At 40.5% G+C, this 14919-nt stretch overlaps 1 protein-coding gene across 2 annotated transcripts in view; it reads left to right on the top strand.

The window, feature by feature from the left end:
* Positions 1 to 753: 753 nt before the first annotated feature.
* LOC115195861 (succinate--hydroxymethylglutarate CoA-transferase) overlaps positions 754 to 14919 on the top strand; it is a 205227-nt gene continuing 191061 nt past the window's right edge. Inside the window, exons 1-5 of one of the 2 annotated variants that reach the window (XM_029756179.1) lie at positions 754 to 937; positions 8483 to 8531; positions 8729 to 8802; positions 10637 to 10722; positions 14130 to 14180. In XM_029756179.1, the coding sequence (XP_029612039.1) occupies positions 802 to 937; positions 8483 to 8531; positions 8729 to 8802; positions 10637 to 10722; positions 14130 to 14180 (396 nt within the window). In that variant the 5' untranslated portion in view covers positions 754 to 801. The remainder of the gene's footprint in view (positions 938 to 8482; positions 8532 to 8728; positions 8803 to 10636; positions 10723 to 14129; positions 14181 to 14919) is intronic. The other variant, XM_029756178.1, reaches the window with a different exon arrangement.

Raw genomic sequence — 14919 nt, 5'->3', positions numbered from 1 at the left:
TGTACATAATGGATGGTATGGAAAAGGAACAACAAAGAAAGAACAAAGAGCATGTGAGTTAAAACGAGGGACTTTTACATTTAAATCTCCTCATAGTGCAGATATTAATGGTGACATGTGCCACACCATTTTCGCCAAATATTTTATTTAAATAATTCAAATAAGACAACTAGACTTAGCTTTGAAGTATTACTTACTAAATAATTTCTAAATAGAACGGATTAAATTGATTTTAACATACTTGTGTGAAACCCTATGCCATAATCTTCTATCGGGTACCTGGCACTTCCGGTACTTAAAATAACCTGCCCCTTTTCTAAAACCAACAGTTCATGAAAAAACGAAAAAAGTGTAAACTGTAGCCATTTATTTCCCTTTATAGTTTATTCGCCTATGCATGACCTTCATCAACCTACCATTTTTTTTTCTCCAAACGTTGTTTTTGTGTCAGCAATTAGACATTATTGTTAGCTGTTTCTTTTTACCCGTATTACCCTATCCATGTGGGGGAAGCAGAACCAAGGCGTGGACCCCGACCTTTTCTTGCTGTCTGTGATTGTCTTCTACACTAGACATCACCAAAAATGACTTAATTAAGAAATTAGACAATAATTTTTTTTAAACTGTCTGTTCACCCCACCACTTCAATATGAAATGTTATTGTGCTGGTAAGAGTAGAACGTGTGCAGTGTGTCTTAAACGCACCCAAGAGGAGGCAAGGCTATTCAATGCCTTCTGATAGGCTAGTGTAGGTTCTACCACTCTGACACGGACATCGCTGTAAATAAAAACTCCAAAAACATGTCGACGACACCAACACGTTTCAAGTGCGGTGGATTTCTTCGGCTCTTGGCCAGCGGGATTCAACCCTGTATTTTTCGACAACATCAAAGTAGTCGCGCTAATCTCAGGCGGCTGCTTTCCAACACACAGCCAGGTATTTCAGCTGAAGTGCCGTTTTCTTGTCCTTTACTTGCCTACAAGTACGATAGCGAATTAATGTGTCATTAAACTTCTCGCCGATAGTATGCTGCTATTCAGCAATTATCAAATTGTTGGATATCCTTATCGAAGTAGGGTCTAAACACCATGAACAAATATTTGATATTGTGTAGTGGACAAATACTGGTAGACTTTTCACTCATCAACATGTTGATGACCTAGCACTATGCATGGGTTTAATCAACACTCCGACGTTTCAACAACCTAGCGTTTCTATTGGACAGGCTTAGTAAATTGGGCGGGACCTACCTGAATCTGTCAAATAGAAAACTGTTTGGAGTAACCATTACACCCCATGTCAAGAAGGTTAGTTACCCACAAAACCGACCATGCGCAACTATGGGGCAAAACCAATTCTGTTTTAACCCTGGATTGCTGATGCTATGTATTGGCCATTGAGAGGCTTTGAAGCCCCTGGTCGGACATATTGTCCCACCCTAGTAGGCACAGTCCTCCATAGGAATGAATGTAATTCTACAGTATTACTATTACATGTTTTAAGGACAAAATTATGTATTAAAGTATTTTGTAGTATTGGGGACAGTAACATTAGTACTCAAAAAATTACTTGAAGGAAAATGTTTTTATATATATTTTTATGTTTAGCTCACATATTATAATTTAAAAGTATACATTAAGATGTATGTAATATAATACATGTGTCAAATGAATGTAGACATTAATAAATGCATTTCTATAGCTTCCCAAATCTTTTTTACAATTGAGGAGTACCAAGATGGCTGTGTGGTGGCTTCAATACAGGGCTCCCTGACAGTCATTCAGAGTTTATAGACCCTACTCGTGTGTCTATCTGCAGACCATGTTTACTACATGCTGTGTTTACTACCATTGAGGCTGCTAGCAAGTTACAGTAGGACACTGCACACAGTGTCCTTTGCCCCAGCCCTCCGAGCACTGCTTTCTCGCAGTTATTTTAATGGTGCTACACAGGATATTTGGTTGTAATTTCTGAAAATGTCCATAATATATCTGGTGCAAACAGTGGAACGATAGTGTTTCACAGTATTACTTACCCGCCAGTGTTGTGGTTGGCTGTGATATTTGCCTAATGATTTCTCCCGCCTCAGCGGCATCTGTTGTCAAACTGGGAAAGCTGTTCGGACTTTCTCTGTGTTATCTAGTGTCTGGGCTGATGACAGTGGATTGCGCAGTCAGATGGAACAGAGTAAATATTCATTTTAACGCCATAGATTTAGCCGGTGATAACCAATTAGGATTGGACCCACCTGTTGTATAAATTTAAAACAAAAATTGATGCAGTCAGTTTCTCCTTAGCTGTGTTTGAATACTCATACTAACAGTACTATTTGTGATGTAAATTGAGTATGTAGTATGCTTATTGGTCATAGTATGGATATAGTTAGTATTCCAAAAGTTCACGGATGTTGTACTACATTCGCCAAAATACGAAGTATCCAAGCAGTGGACACTACTTCCGGACTTTTAGGGCCCATAATGCAATTCTTCATAAAATGGCGGGGCTTCAATGTTTTCAAATTTGAGGAAAATATGCAGCTGAATTCCAACGAGAGCGGATACCAAGTCATTGCTTAAACTAATTATGACAAATGTTAAGAAAATGTTGAGCAATGTAATGACTTCAAGTAAGTTATGTTGGCTGACAATTTGTTAGTTATGCTATCTTTATGAACCGCATAGCATATCATTACAGCAGTATGTACCGGTATGTTAGCTAGCTACCTAATGTTAGTTGGCTACTATTACATCAAACTTGCCAGTATATTAATAACCTCTTACATCTAGACGTTCCGCTAGCGGAACACCTGCTCCAATATCCAATGATAAGCGTGGCGCGAAATACAAACTCCTCGAAAATCCGAAAACTTCAATTTTTCAAACATATGACTATTTTACACCATTTTAAAGAGAAGACTCTCCTTTATCTAACCACACTGTCCGATTTCAAAAAGGCTTTACAGCGAATGCAAAACATTAGATTATGTCAGCAGAGTACCCAGCCAGAAATAATCAGACACCCATTTTTCAAGCTAGCATATAATGTCACAAAAAACAAAACCACAGCTAAATGCAGCACTAACCTTTGATGATCTTCATCAGATGACACTCCTAGGACATTATGTTATACAATACATGCATGTTTTGTTCAATCAAGTTCATATTTATATCAAAAACCAGCTTTTTACATTAGCATGTGACGTTCAGAACTAGCATTCCCACCGAACACTTCCGGTGAATTTACTAAATTACTCACGATAAACGTTGACAAAAAATATAACAATTATTTTAAGAATTATAGATACAGAACTCCTTTATGCAATCGCGGTGTCCGATTTTAAAATAGCTTTTCGGATGAAGCACATTTTGCAATATTCTGAGTAGATAGTGGGTGCTGCTATGGTGACCAGTGAGCTGAGATAAGGCGGGGCTTTACCTAGCAGAGACTTGTAGATAACCTGTAGCCAGTGGGTTTGGCGATGAGTATGAAGCGAGGGCCAACCAACGAGAGCGTACAGGTCGCAATGGTGGGTAGTGTATGGGGCTTTGGTTTCAAAACGGATGGCACTGTGATAGACTGCATCCAGTTTGTTGAATAGAGTGTTGGAGGCTATTTTATAGATGACATCACCAAAGTCGAGGATCGGTAGGATGGTCAGTTTTACGAGGGTGTGTTTGGCAGCATGATTGGTGGATGCTTTGTTGCGATATAGGAAGCTGATTCTAGATTTAATTTAGGATTGGAGATGCTTAATGTGAGTCTGGAAGGAGAGTTTACAGTCTAACCAGACACCCAGGTATTTGTAGTTGTCCATGTATTCTAAGTCAGAGCCCTCCAGAGTAGTGATGCTGGACGGGCGAGCAGGTGCGGGCAGTGATCGATTGAATAGCATGCATTTAGTTTTACCTGCGTTTAAGAGCAGTTGGAGGCCACGGAAGGAGAGTTGTATGGCATTGAAGTTCGTCTGGAGGTTAGTTAAGTGTCCAAAGAGGGGCCAGAAGTATACAGAATGGTGTCGTCTGCATAGAGGTGGAACAGAGAATCACCAGCAGCAAGAGCAACATCATTGATGTATATCAAGGCTGTCGAGTCTGCCAATAACAATGTGGTGATTGACAGAGTCGAAAGCCTTGGCCAGGTTGATGAATACGGCTGCACAGTAATGTCTCTTATCAATGGCGGTTATGATGTTGTTTAGGACCTTGAGCGTGGTTGAGGTGCACCCATGACCAACTCTGAAACCAGATTGCATAGCGGAGAAGGTACGGTGGGATTCGAAATGGTCGGTAATCTGTTTGTTAACTTGGCTTTCGAAGACCTTAGAAAGATAGGGTAGGCTAGATGTAGGTCTGTAGCAGTTTGAAGAGGGGGGATGACCACGGCAGCTTTCCAATCTTTGGGAATCTCAGACGATACGAAAGAGAGGTTGAACAGGCTAGTAATAGGGGTTGCAACAATTTCGGCAGATAATTTTAGAAAGACAGGGTCCAGATTGTCTAGCCTGGCTGATTTGAATGGGTCCAGATTTTGCAGCTCTTTCAGAACATTAGCTATCTGGATTTGGGTGAAGGAGAAATGGTGGGGGCTTTGACTGGTTGCTGTGGAGGGTGCCAGGCAGTTGACCGGGGTAGGGGTAGCCAGGTGAAAAGCATGGCCAGCCGTAGAGAAATGCTTATTGAAATTCTCAATTATAGTGGATTTATCGGTGGTAACAGTGTTTCCTAGCCTCAGAGCAGTGGGCAGATGGGAGGAGGTGCTCTTATTCTCCATGGACTTTACAGGTTCCCAGAACTTTTTTGAGTTAGTACTACAGGATGCAAATTTCTGTTTGAAAAAGCTAGCCTTAGCTTTTCTAACTGCCTGTGTCTATTTGTTCCTAACTTCCCTGAAAAGTTTTATATCACGGGGGCTATTCGATGCTAATGCAGAACGCCACAGGATGTTTTTGTGCTGGTCAAAGGCAGACAGGTCTGGAGTGAACCAAGAACTATATCTATTCCTAGTTCAACATTTTTTGAGTGGGGCATGCTTATTTAAGATGGTGAGGAAGGCACTTTTAAAGAATAGCCAGGCATCATCTACTGACAGGATGAGGTCAATGTCATTCCAGTATACCCCGGCCAGGTTGATTAGAAAGGCCTGCTCGTGGAAGTGTTTTAGGGAGTGTTTGACAGTTATGAGGGGTGGTCGTTACGGATGGTCATTACGGATGCAGGCAATGAGGCAGTGATCGCTGAGATCTTGATTGAAAACAGCAGAGGTGTATTTGGAGGGTGAGTTAGTTAGGATGACATCTGAGGGTGCCCGTGTTTACGGATTTGGGGTTGTACCTGGTAGGTTCATTGATCATTTGTGTGAGATTGAGGGCATCAAGCTTAGATTGTGGGATGGCCGGGGTGTTAAGCATGTCCCAGTTTAGGTCACCTAGTAGCACGAGCTCAGAAGATAGATGGGGGGCAATCAATTCACATATGGTATCGAGGGCACCGCTGGGGGCAGAGGGCGGTCTATAGCAAGCGGCAACAGTGAGACTTGTTTCTGGAAAGGTGCATTTTTAGAAGTAGAAGCTCGAATTGTTTGGGTACAGACTTGGATAGTAACACAGAACTTTGCAGGCTATCTTTGCAGTAGATTGCAACACCGCCCCGTTTGGCAGTTCTATCTTAGCGGAAAATGTTATAGTTAGCGATGGAGATTTCAGTGTTTTTGGTGGTTTTTCTAAGCCAGGATTCAGACACGGCTAAGACATCCGGGTTGGCAGAGTGTGCTAAAGCAGTGAGTAAAACAAACTTAGGGAGTAGGCTTCTAATGTTAACATGCATGAAACCAAGGCTTTTGCGGTTACAGAAGTCAACAAATAAGAGCACCTGGGGAGTTGGACTGGAGCTAGGCACTGCAGGACCTGGATTAACCTCCACATCACCAGAGGAACAGAGGAGAAGTAGGATATGGGTACTGCTGAAGGCTATACGAACTGGCCGTCTAGCACGTTTGGAACAGAGGGTAAAAGGAGCAGGTTTCTGGGCACGATAGCATAGATTCATGGCATAGTGTACAGACAAAGGTAAGGTAGGATGTGAGTACATTGGAGGTAAACCTAGGCAGTGAGTAATGATGAGAGACATATAGTCTCTAGAGACGTTTAAACCAGGTGACGTCATCGCATATGTAGGAGGTGGAACAACATGGTTGGTTAAGGCATATTGAGCAGGGCTAGAGGCTCTACAGTGAAATAAGACAGTAATCACTAACCAGGACAGTAATGGACGAGGCATATTGATATTAGAGAGAGGCATGCGTAGCCAAGTGAACATATGGGTCCAGTGATTGGTTGGGCTGACATGGGACACGGCGATTCAGACAGTTAGCAGGCCGACGCTAACAGTTAGTAGGCCGGGGCTAAACAAGCTAGCAATTAGCAGATTGGGGCTGGCAAGCTAGCAGTTAGCAGACACGTCGCGATGGGGGTAAGTCTGTTTTTGCCTCTTCGTGCGGCGACGTCGATAGACCAGTCATGGAATTAGTAGGGTTCCAAGTAGCTCTAGGTAGCTAGTAGGCCGGTTAGCAGAATGGGCCTTCAGCGGACGTCGCGCCTGAGGGGCCTGTTGGAATCCTTGGGCAGATTATGCCGGTATTCCAGTCGTAGAGGATCGGCGGGGTTCCGTGCCCCGTACCGGCAGTAGGGGGGGGGGGGGGGGTCCGGATATTGTAGCACAGTGGTAGCACAGGAGCCCTGGCCGAGCTAGCTTCAGGCTAATTGGTGCTTGCCCTGGGATGGACACGCTAGCAAGGAGCAGTCACCCGTGATTGCGGTTATGTAGTTTGGAAGATCCAGATGAAAATGTTCAGAGTTTGCGGTAGGAATCCAGGGGCATGGGGGGGAAAAAATATATCAAATAATAATATGTCCGTTATGCTCTGGTTTGAGTCACGTTGTTTGTTCGAGCTGGCGATAGATTTCCAAGCTAAAGGTTAGCTGATGACCGCTAGCAATGGTTTGCTGACTGATAGCTGGTAGGTAGTTAGCTGGCTAGCTTCAGTTGAGGGATTCCAGATCCGAAGTAAATAGAAATACTTTAGTGAGGTGGGTTGCAGGAGAGTATTTAGAAGTTGAGGTTTAGGAAAATATTTTTAAAAGATATGCGAAGAAAAACATGTAAAAAGATATATATACAAGGGACACGACAGGACAAAGATGTCTGACTGCTAAGCCATCTTGGAATGTATTTACAATGGTGTTTGTTCTTCACTGGTTGTCTTATGGCAACAGGTCACAAATATTGCTGCTGTGATGGTACACTGGTATTTCACCCAGTAGATATGGGAGTTTATCAAAATTGGGTTTGTTTTCAAATTCTTTGTGGATCTGTGTAATCTGAGGGAAATGTGTATCTCTAATATGGTCATACATTTGGCAGGAGGTTAGGAAGTGCAGCTCAGTTTCCACCTCATTTTGTGGGCAGTGTGCACATAGCCTGTCTTCTCTTGAGAGCCAGGTCTGCCTACGGTGGCCTTTCTCAATAGCAAGGCTATGCTCACTGAGTCTGTACACAGTCAAATCTTTCCTTAAATTTGGGTCAGTCACAGTGGTCAGGTATTCTGCCACAGTGTACTCTGTTTAGGGCCAAATAGCATTCTAGTTTGCTCTTTTTTTGTTAATTCTTTCCAATGTATGAAGTAATGATCTTTTTGTTTTGTCATGATTTGGTTGGGACTAATTGTGTTGCTGTCCTGGGGCTCTGTGGGGTCTGTTTGTGATCGTGAACAGCGCCCCAGGACCAGCTTGCTTAGGGGACTCTTCTCCAAGTTCATCTCTCTGTAGGTGATGGCTTTGTTATGTAAGGTTTGGGAATTGCTTCCTTTTAGGAGGTTGTATAATTTAACGGCTCTCACACTCCTCCAACATCCGATTTTGAATCCATAAATTTTTTCCGCATTGAGGAACCATCTCCTTTCGACTCCAATTCCATTGAACTTTTTTCTCTTCAGCAAACAGACTGCAAGAAACTCTTAAATAATTGTGAAGATAAATTTTCACGAGCTGTGGTCCTTGTGTAATTGTTCGACGTTATGACTGTTGTGATAAACTCATTTTTTTTGGTCCTTTCAAGACAACCGTGAACTCGAGGAAAAAACAAAACACGTCTGACAGTTCAAAATCAAAACAATTCTCCAGTCGGAGTTCGTTTGATTTCCGAGTTCTTAGTTGTCTTCAATGCACTGATGTCGGAAGTCCTGAGGTTTCAGAGTTCCCAACTGTTTTAAATGGCAGTATTTCTGTTGCGCGCTAGCTTCCTACGTTGAGCGCAAGCTCTCTGTCAGCACTACAATAACTATTTTATTCGACAGATACTCTATATGCCCACGTTCTGATGTGCTTTATGCTCGTCAAGGCATATAGCCCACCAACAGGCTCTATTGTTGCAAGTTATTCTTCAACCGGGGCTGTACTAGTCTAACCACTCTATTTGTCTGACGCAGGAGAGAATGTTCGACCACTGGAGGGTGTTAAAGTCCTAGACCTCACAAGGTATAGTCACATAGCCTACTCTTTTTTTTAAAATAATTTGTTTTATTTTTTATTTTTTTCTCATTCAATTATCCAATATAGTTTATTGTTCTTCGATGTTATCCATCAGCCTTGAGGTTAGAGAGGTGGGCCAGAAATTGTTTGTCTTTGTGTGTGTGTGTGTGTGTGTGTGCATGATCTATTTTCTTTTTTTTCAGGGTCCTGGCTGGCCCATTTGCCACAATGATACTGGGAGACCTGGGTGCTGAGATTTTCAAAGTCGAGAGACCAGGCAAGTGATAAGACAAATTCTGTGTTACAGTCTGTAAGGTTTTGGAAAAATATTGATAGTTGTCGGTGGAAAATGTAAATGTGCAGTTACGAAAGGTGCTCACTTGCAGCTTTGACACTATCCTAGACTAGAGTATTTGTTGACGTTGTTCTGTTGTCAGTGGCTCTGACAATCAGCAGCCACATGGTGTCACTGCTGTGTAAGATTAATGTGAACCTATTTCATGAAGGTTTGTGAATATTTTTAAGGCTCTGTTGGATTGTATCCTTCCTCGAAGTAATCACTGCTGTAACATAATTTGATAGGCGTAAACACTGTTGTTTTCACCAATCATGAGTAGCCCTTTAAACTAACTCCACGTAATAATGGATTAGTAAATAGTTTATTAAGAATTCTTAATTATTTCTCCCACATATGTAAATGTTGGTAACATAGTCACACATTTATAAACAACTTTGTTAAGTATTTAATAATGATTCATAAGATGTTTAACAGTACACAGTTACAGTCGCTCACCCATCTAGATAACTTGAAACAGACGAACCAGATCTTGTGTTTTGAAGTCGCCTAGGCTAGCTAGTGCTAGCCAACTTCTTTCACCAATTAGCTTCAACCAGCTGGTGTGGAACCAATGCAAAGTTGGTTTGACATTAGATAGCCTATCTCTGGGGCTAGTTGGGGACCGTCAATTAATTGCACTGTCAATGGGACAATATTTTAAATATTTCATTTTTGTGGTCTCATTAAATGCTTTCAATATTTGTATATGCATTTCTACAATTTATAGTTGGTTTGAGGTTTTTAAGGCATTAACATTTGTAACTATTGAAAAAAAAAAATAAAAAAAACATTGTCCCATGTACATTGTGTAATTTGCCCCTTAGGGATATCGAATGTCCAACCAAATTGACTGTGGGCGTTACGGTGGTGTCACATACAGCTGCACTCCGATTTATGATTACTTGGGTGCTGCCAGATGTGGGAAGGATTAAAATAAACACAACACAAGGAAAACTGTTACAGTACCCTTCATTCTGTAACATACCATTTTTTTTCCTTTCTCACAAATCTCAGTTTTGGATGAGACTGACTTTATTACCAAAATTCTATTTACACTTTGTAGTACATTTTTCCAATTGAATAAATGTTTCTGACTCATATCGATGCCACATACAGCTGGCCATTTTTTAAAACGAGAAGTTGTATGGGCAGTCGTTATAACATCCTGTGTTGTGTGCATATTATTTTAGCATTGAGGCTATTTTGAGACATTAAGGTGCATCAGGTACTGCTGGAATGTCTATCAATGGCATGTCCATCTTTTTGTGAGAAATTACACTCAAAACATTTATAAAGTATAAATGGCCCACACTTTAGATGAGGCCACGCAGAAAGACTTAACAAATGATTAGTAAATTGTTTATAAGGACCTATATTAAACGTATTATGAATGGCGTAATGATGAATAAACTATTTACTATTAAAGCCATAAAATGCTTTATTACTTGGAGTTATTATAAAGTGCTTCCCAATCATGTCAGATCAGCGACAACTTAAAAGAAGGGTGGAAGGAAGGATGCATTTTAAGTTTTAAGAAGGATTTTGAACTTTCCTTAGCACAGGCAATGGTGACCATTGGCCAATGTTTCACTGGCATCTTAATAATGTTATGAAATGTAATTATAGTGAAATCCATCAGACCTGGGTTCAATTCAGTTTTGAAGCAATTATTATATTGGTTCCATTGCACCAGGAAACCTCAATCAAGCTAAAGTATTTGAAATTATTAGAAATAGTATTTTTTTTTCTTCTGATTAGTGATCATTTCTGACAGGTGCGGGGGATGACACCAGATCATGGGGACCTCCGTTTGTTGGTGATGAGAGTGTTTATTTTCTCAGTGTCAACAGAAACAAAAAGGTACATACAGTCGGTATCAACCCTTGAATTTGATCATTTTATGTGACAAAGTTGAGTTTTTAATTGATTTAGTTGTCATTTTTTGTAATTGATCTACACACAATACTGCATAATGTCATAGTGAAAAGACAACTCTACAAATGTTAATAAATTAAATAACAAATGTTGTTGCAAAAGTATTCAACACTTTTTTTTTTTTTTTTTTTTTTTCAATTTTAGGCAAGCCTAAATCAGTTCAGGAGTGAAATAGAGGTCCCCCATGATTTGGCTTAACAAATCATATTTTATTTAACTTTTATTTGACTAGGCAAGTCAGCTAAGAGCAAATTCGTTTTTGCAATGACGGCCTACCAAAAGGCCTCCTGCGGGGACGGGATAAAACAAAATATAGGACAAAACGCACATCAGGACAAGAGAGACAACACTACATAAAGAGAGACCCAAGACAACAAAATAGCAAGGCAGCAACACATTACAACACAACATGGTAGAAATACAACATGGTAGCAGAAAGAAACATGGTACAAGCATTATTGGGCACAGACAACAGCACAAAAGGCAAGACGGTTGAGACAGCAATACATCACGCAAAGCAGACACAACTGTCAGTAAGTGTCCATGATTGAGTCTTTGAATGAAGAGATTGAGAAGTGTCCAGTTTGAGTGTTTGTTGCAGCTTGTTCCAGTCGCTAGCTGCAACGAACTGAAAAGACGAGCCACCCAGGGATGTGTGTGCTTTGGGGACCTTTAACAGAATGTGGCTGGCAGAACGGGTGTTGTATGTGGAGGATGCTGGCTGCAGTAGATATCTCAGATAGGGGGGAGTGAGGCCAAAGAGGGCTTTATAAATAAGCATCAACCAGTGGGTCTTGCGATGGGTATACAGAGATGACCAGTTTACAGAGGAGTATAGAGTGCAGTGTCCTATAAGGTGCATTGATGGCAAATCTGATGGCCGAATGGTAAAGAACATCTAGGCGCTCAAGAGCACCCTTACCTGCTGATATATAAATCACTTCTCCGTAATCTAGCATAGGTAGGATGGTCATCTGAATCAGGGTTAGTTTGGCAGCCGGGGTGAAGAGGAGCGATTACAATAGAGGAAACCAAGTCTAGATTTAACCTTAGCCTGCAGCTTTGATATGTGCTGAGAGAAGACAGTGTAACGTCTTGCCATACTCCCAAGTACTTGTATGAGGTGACTACCTCAAGCTCTAAACTCTCAAAGGTAGTAATCACATCGGTGGGGAAAGGGGCATTCTTCTTACCAAACCACATGACCTTTGTTTTGGAGGTGTTCAGAACAAGGTTAAGGGCAGAAAAAGCTAGTTGGACACTAAGAAAGCTTTGTTGTAGAGTGTTTAACACAACATCCAGGGAGGGGCCAGCTGAGTATAAGACTATCATCTGCATATAAATGGTTGAGAGAGCTTCCTACTGCCTGAGCTATGTTGTTAATGTAAATTTAGAAGAGCGTGGGGCCCAGGACCAAGCCACAATAATGGAATGGTCTAGCGTTTTGAAAAGCTTTGGCCAAGTCAATACAAATGGCAGCATGACATTGCTTAGAATCAGGGGCAGTGGTGACATCATTTAGGACCTTTTACGTCACTTTGTAACGGTCTCCTTATTTTCAAGCGTGGTGGCTGCATCATGGTATGGGTATGCTTGACATCAGCAAACACTTGGGAGTTTTTTCACTATGGAGCTAAGCACAGGCAAAATCCTAGATGAAAACCTGCTTCAGTCTGCTTTTACACCAGACACTGGTAAAGGAATTCAACATTTAGCGGGACAATAACCTATAATACAAGGCTAAATCTACACTGGAGTTGCTTACCAAGAAGTGTGAATGTTCCTGAGTGGCCAAGTTACAGTTTTGACTGAAACCTGCTTGAACGTCTATGGCAAGACTTGAAAATTGCTGTCTTGCCCATGATCCCCAACACCTTGATAGAGCTCGAATACTTTAGAAAAGAATAATGGCAAAATATTGCACAATCCAGGTGTGCAAAGCTCTTACAGACTTACGCAAGAAGACTCACAGCTAATCACTGCCAAAGGTGTTTCTAACATATACAGTGAGCTCCAAAAGTGTTGTGACAGTTTTGTTGTTTTGGAGCTGTACTCCAGCACTTTGGATTTGAAATTATACAATGACTGTGGTTAAAGTGCAGACTGTCAGCTTTAATTTGAGGGTATTTCCATCCATATTGGGTGAACCGTATAGAAATTACATAACTTTTTGTACACAGTCAACGAGTGAAATTAACACTCAGTGGTGTAAATAACCCCAGTGTTGGTGTTAATAACCAGAGTTATTGTTTTACTCTGTGGAGAGTAAAACATTCACATCAAAACCACACCCATTATTATCCTATTTCCCAGCATGCTCTACTACAGGAAGATTTTTTTGGGAGGGGGATTGTTTTTAATATCTGTGTTTTGCATGTACATTGATTGTTTGGTTGATCTTAAAGGCCCAGTGCACAGGAGTTGTAATAATACTGTGAAAATTATGATAATGCCCTTTTAGTGTAATAGGTGTTTGAAAATACCTGTTTTAGCAAAATTGCATGAGAAATGTATCATTGCTAAGAAGCTATTTTTGTTTCTTTTTGACCATTTGTAATTGCAAATAATCACAGTAAGGTACTTAATTGTTACCCAAAAATGATTTGATTATTGAGATAAAAACGGCTCCATTGGACCTTTTTCTTAAGCTACACAAAGATAAATAACATACCTTTTTCTAAACTAATCCAATCAGTTAGATTTATTGCCTGTTACTGAAATGGTTGTTCCAGTTTAAATGGTTTAGGTAGTCTCCTTTTTCAATTGTCCTAACCTTGACAGTCATTCCGAATGCAGGTTGCAGGTGAATACAATTCCAACTGTTGGATGTCCTAACTCTGGATTCCAATAGAAAGCACTTTGCAAGCCAGCTTAATGTGACTTACTTTGCAAGCCAGCTTAATGTGACTTGCAGGCCTAATGTAGCCTGTAAACCAGGAGTTTCCTAACACCACTGTGTTAGGGTAAAGCTAGGCCATTAAAGTAAGGCCTTATGATGTACTCTATTGTCAAAGTTACATTTTAATGATAGCTTTTGTCTAGGAACTCACTCGGTGAAGGCCACAAGACATAAAATGGATCAAATTCAACAACCATGTCTCTGTCACTAACAAATACAGTCATGAGTGGTAACTCTACTAACTATACTACTACTAGTGTACACAGCTCACTAGATCACATCAGTTACATGTACAAGTAGCAGTGTCTATCCTGTATTATCACATTGAAAGTTGCTATTGTTTGCTTTACTTCACCATTTGCTTTATCTGATGTATTTGAATTTTGCCTGAAATCTTTTGTTTGTTTTAACAGTGTATTGATTTTGTTTGTAGAGCATTGCTGTAAATCTCAAAGACCCAAGAGGAGCCAAGATAATCTTAGAGGTAGGAAGACAATTGGCAATGTGCTATTTCTCAGAATGGTACATTCCATTTTAATTCCACACGCATTGAATGGGCCGAAACAGGCTGCTGTTCTAAAGGTCGTTATCAATAAAATTTTACTAAGGTGCAGAGCGTTCCATTTGCCTCTTGGGGTGCTAGGAGACCCGGGGTAGCTCCACCACTGCGTGCCGTTTTCAAGGGATTGTTGAATAAATGATTGTTAACAGTGTTGTGTTCGAGACCGATTTCAAGACCATTATTGCAATTTTGTCAAGTCACCACAGTAATATGAGTTCAAAATGTCCAGTATTTCTGTGTTCATATTTCAAAACAACATATGGATTCTTTAGACATTCAAAATAGTGAAGAAATTCAAGCTGGTGGAAAATAAAGCCAATCTACAAATATTACTAACCCAAACACAGTGGGGAACAATGGGCCTTCTATGCTTTTTTTTTTTTAAATAAAATGATAATTATGTTCTGATTTTTAATATTTTGTTTTTGTTAGAAAGGAAAGGGTTAACACTGAAGATAATTAATTTTTTTCTTTGTTGGTCTCTGGGGAGATAAATCTAGCTAGCTATGTCAGCTATTGGTTAGGCCATCAGAAGATGTATAGAGGCATTTGCCATTTAACAGTATTAGGGCCAAATTTTGGAGTGACAGTGGAATCAACCAATCACATTTTGACTTAAGGAGTGGGACCGTTTTCTAAATTTATGGAAACGTCTGCCTTC

This window comes from Salmo trutta, chromosome 6 (genome assembly GCF_901001165.1).
Source record: "Salmo trutta chromosome 6, fSalTru1.1, whole genome shotgun sequence".
NCBI lineage: Eukaryota > Metazoa > Chordata > Actinopteri > Salmoniformes > Salmonidae > Salmo > Salmo trutta.
Note: the sequence above shows the minus strand (reverse complement) of the source record. Positions and strands in the feature narration are given on the sequence as shown.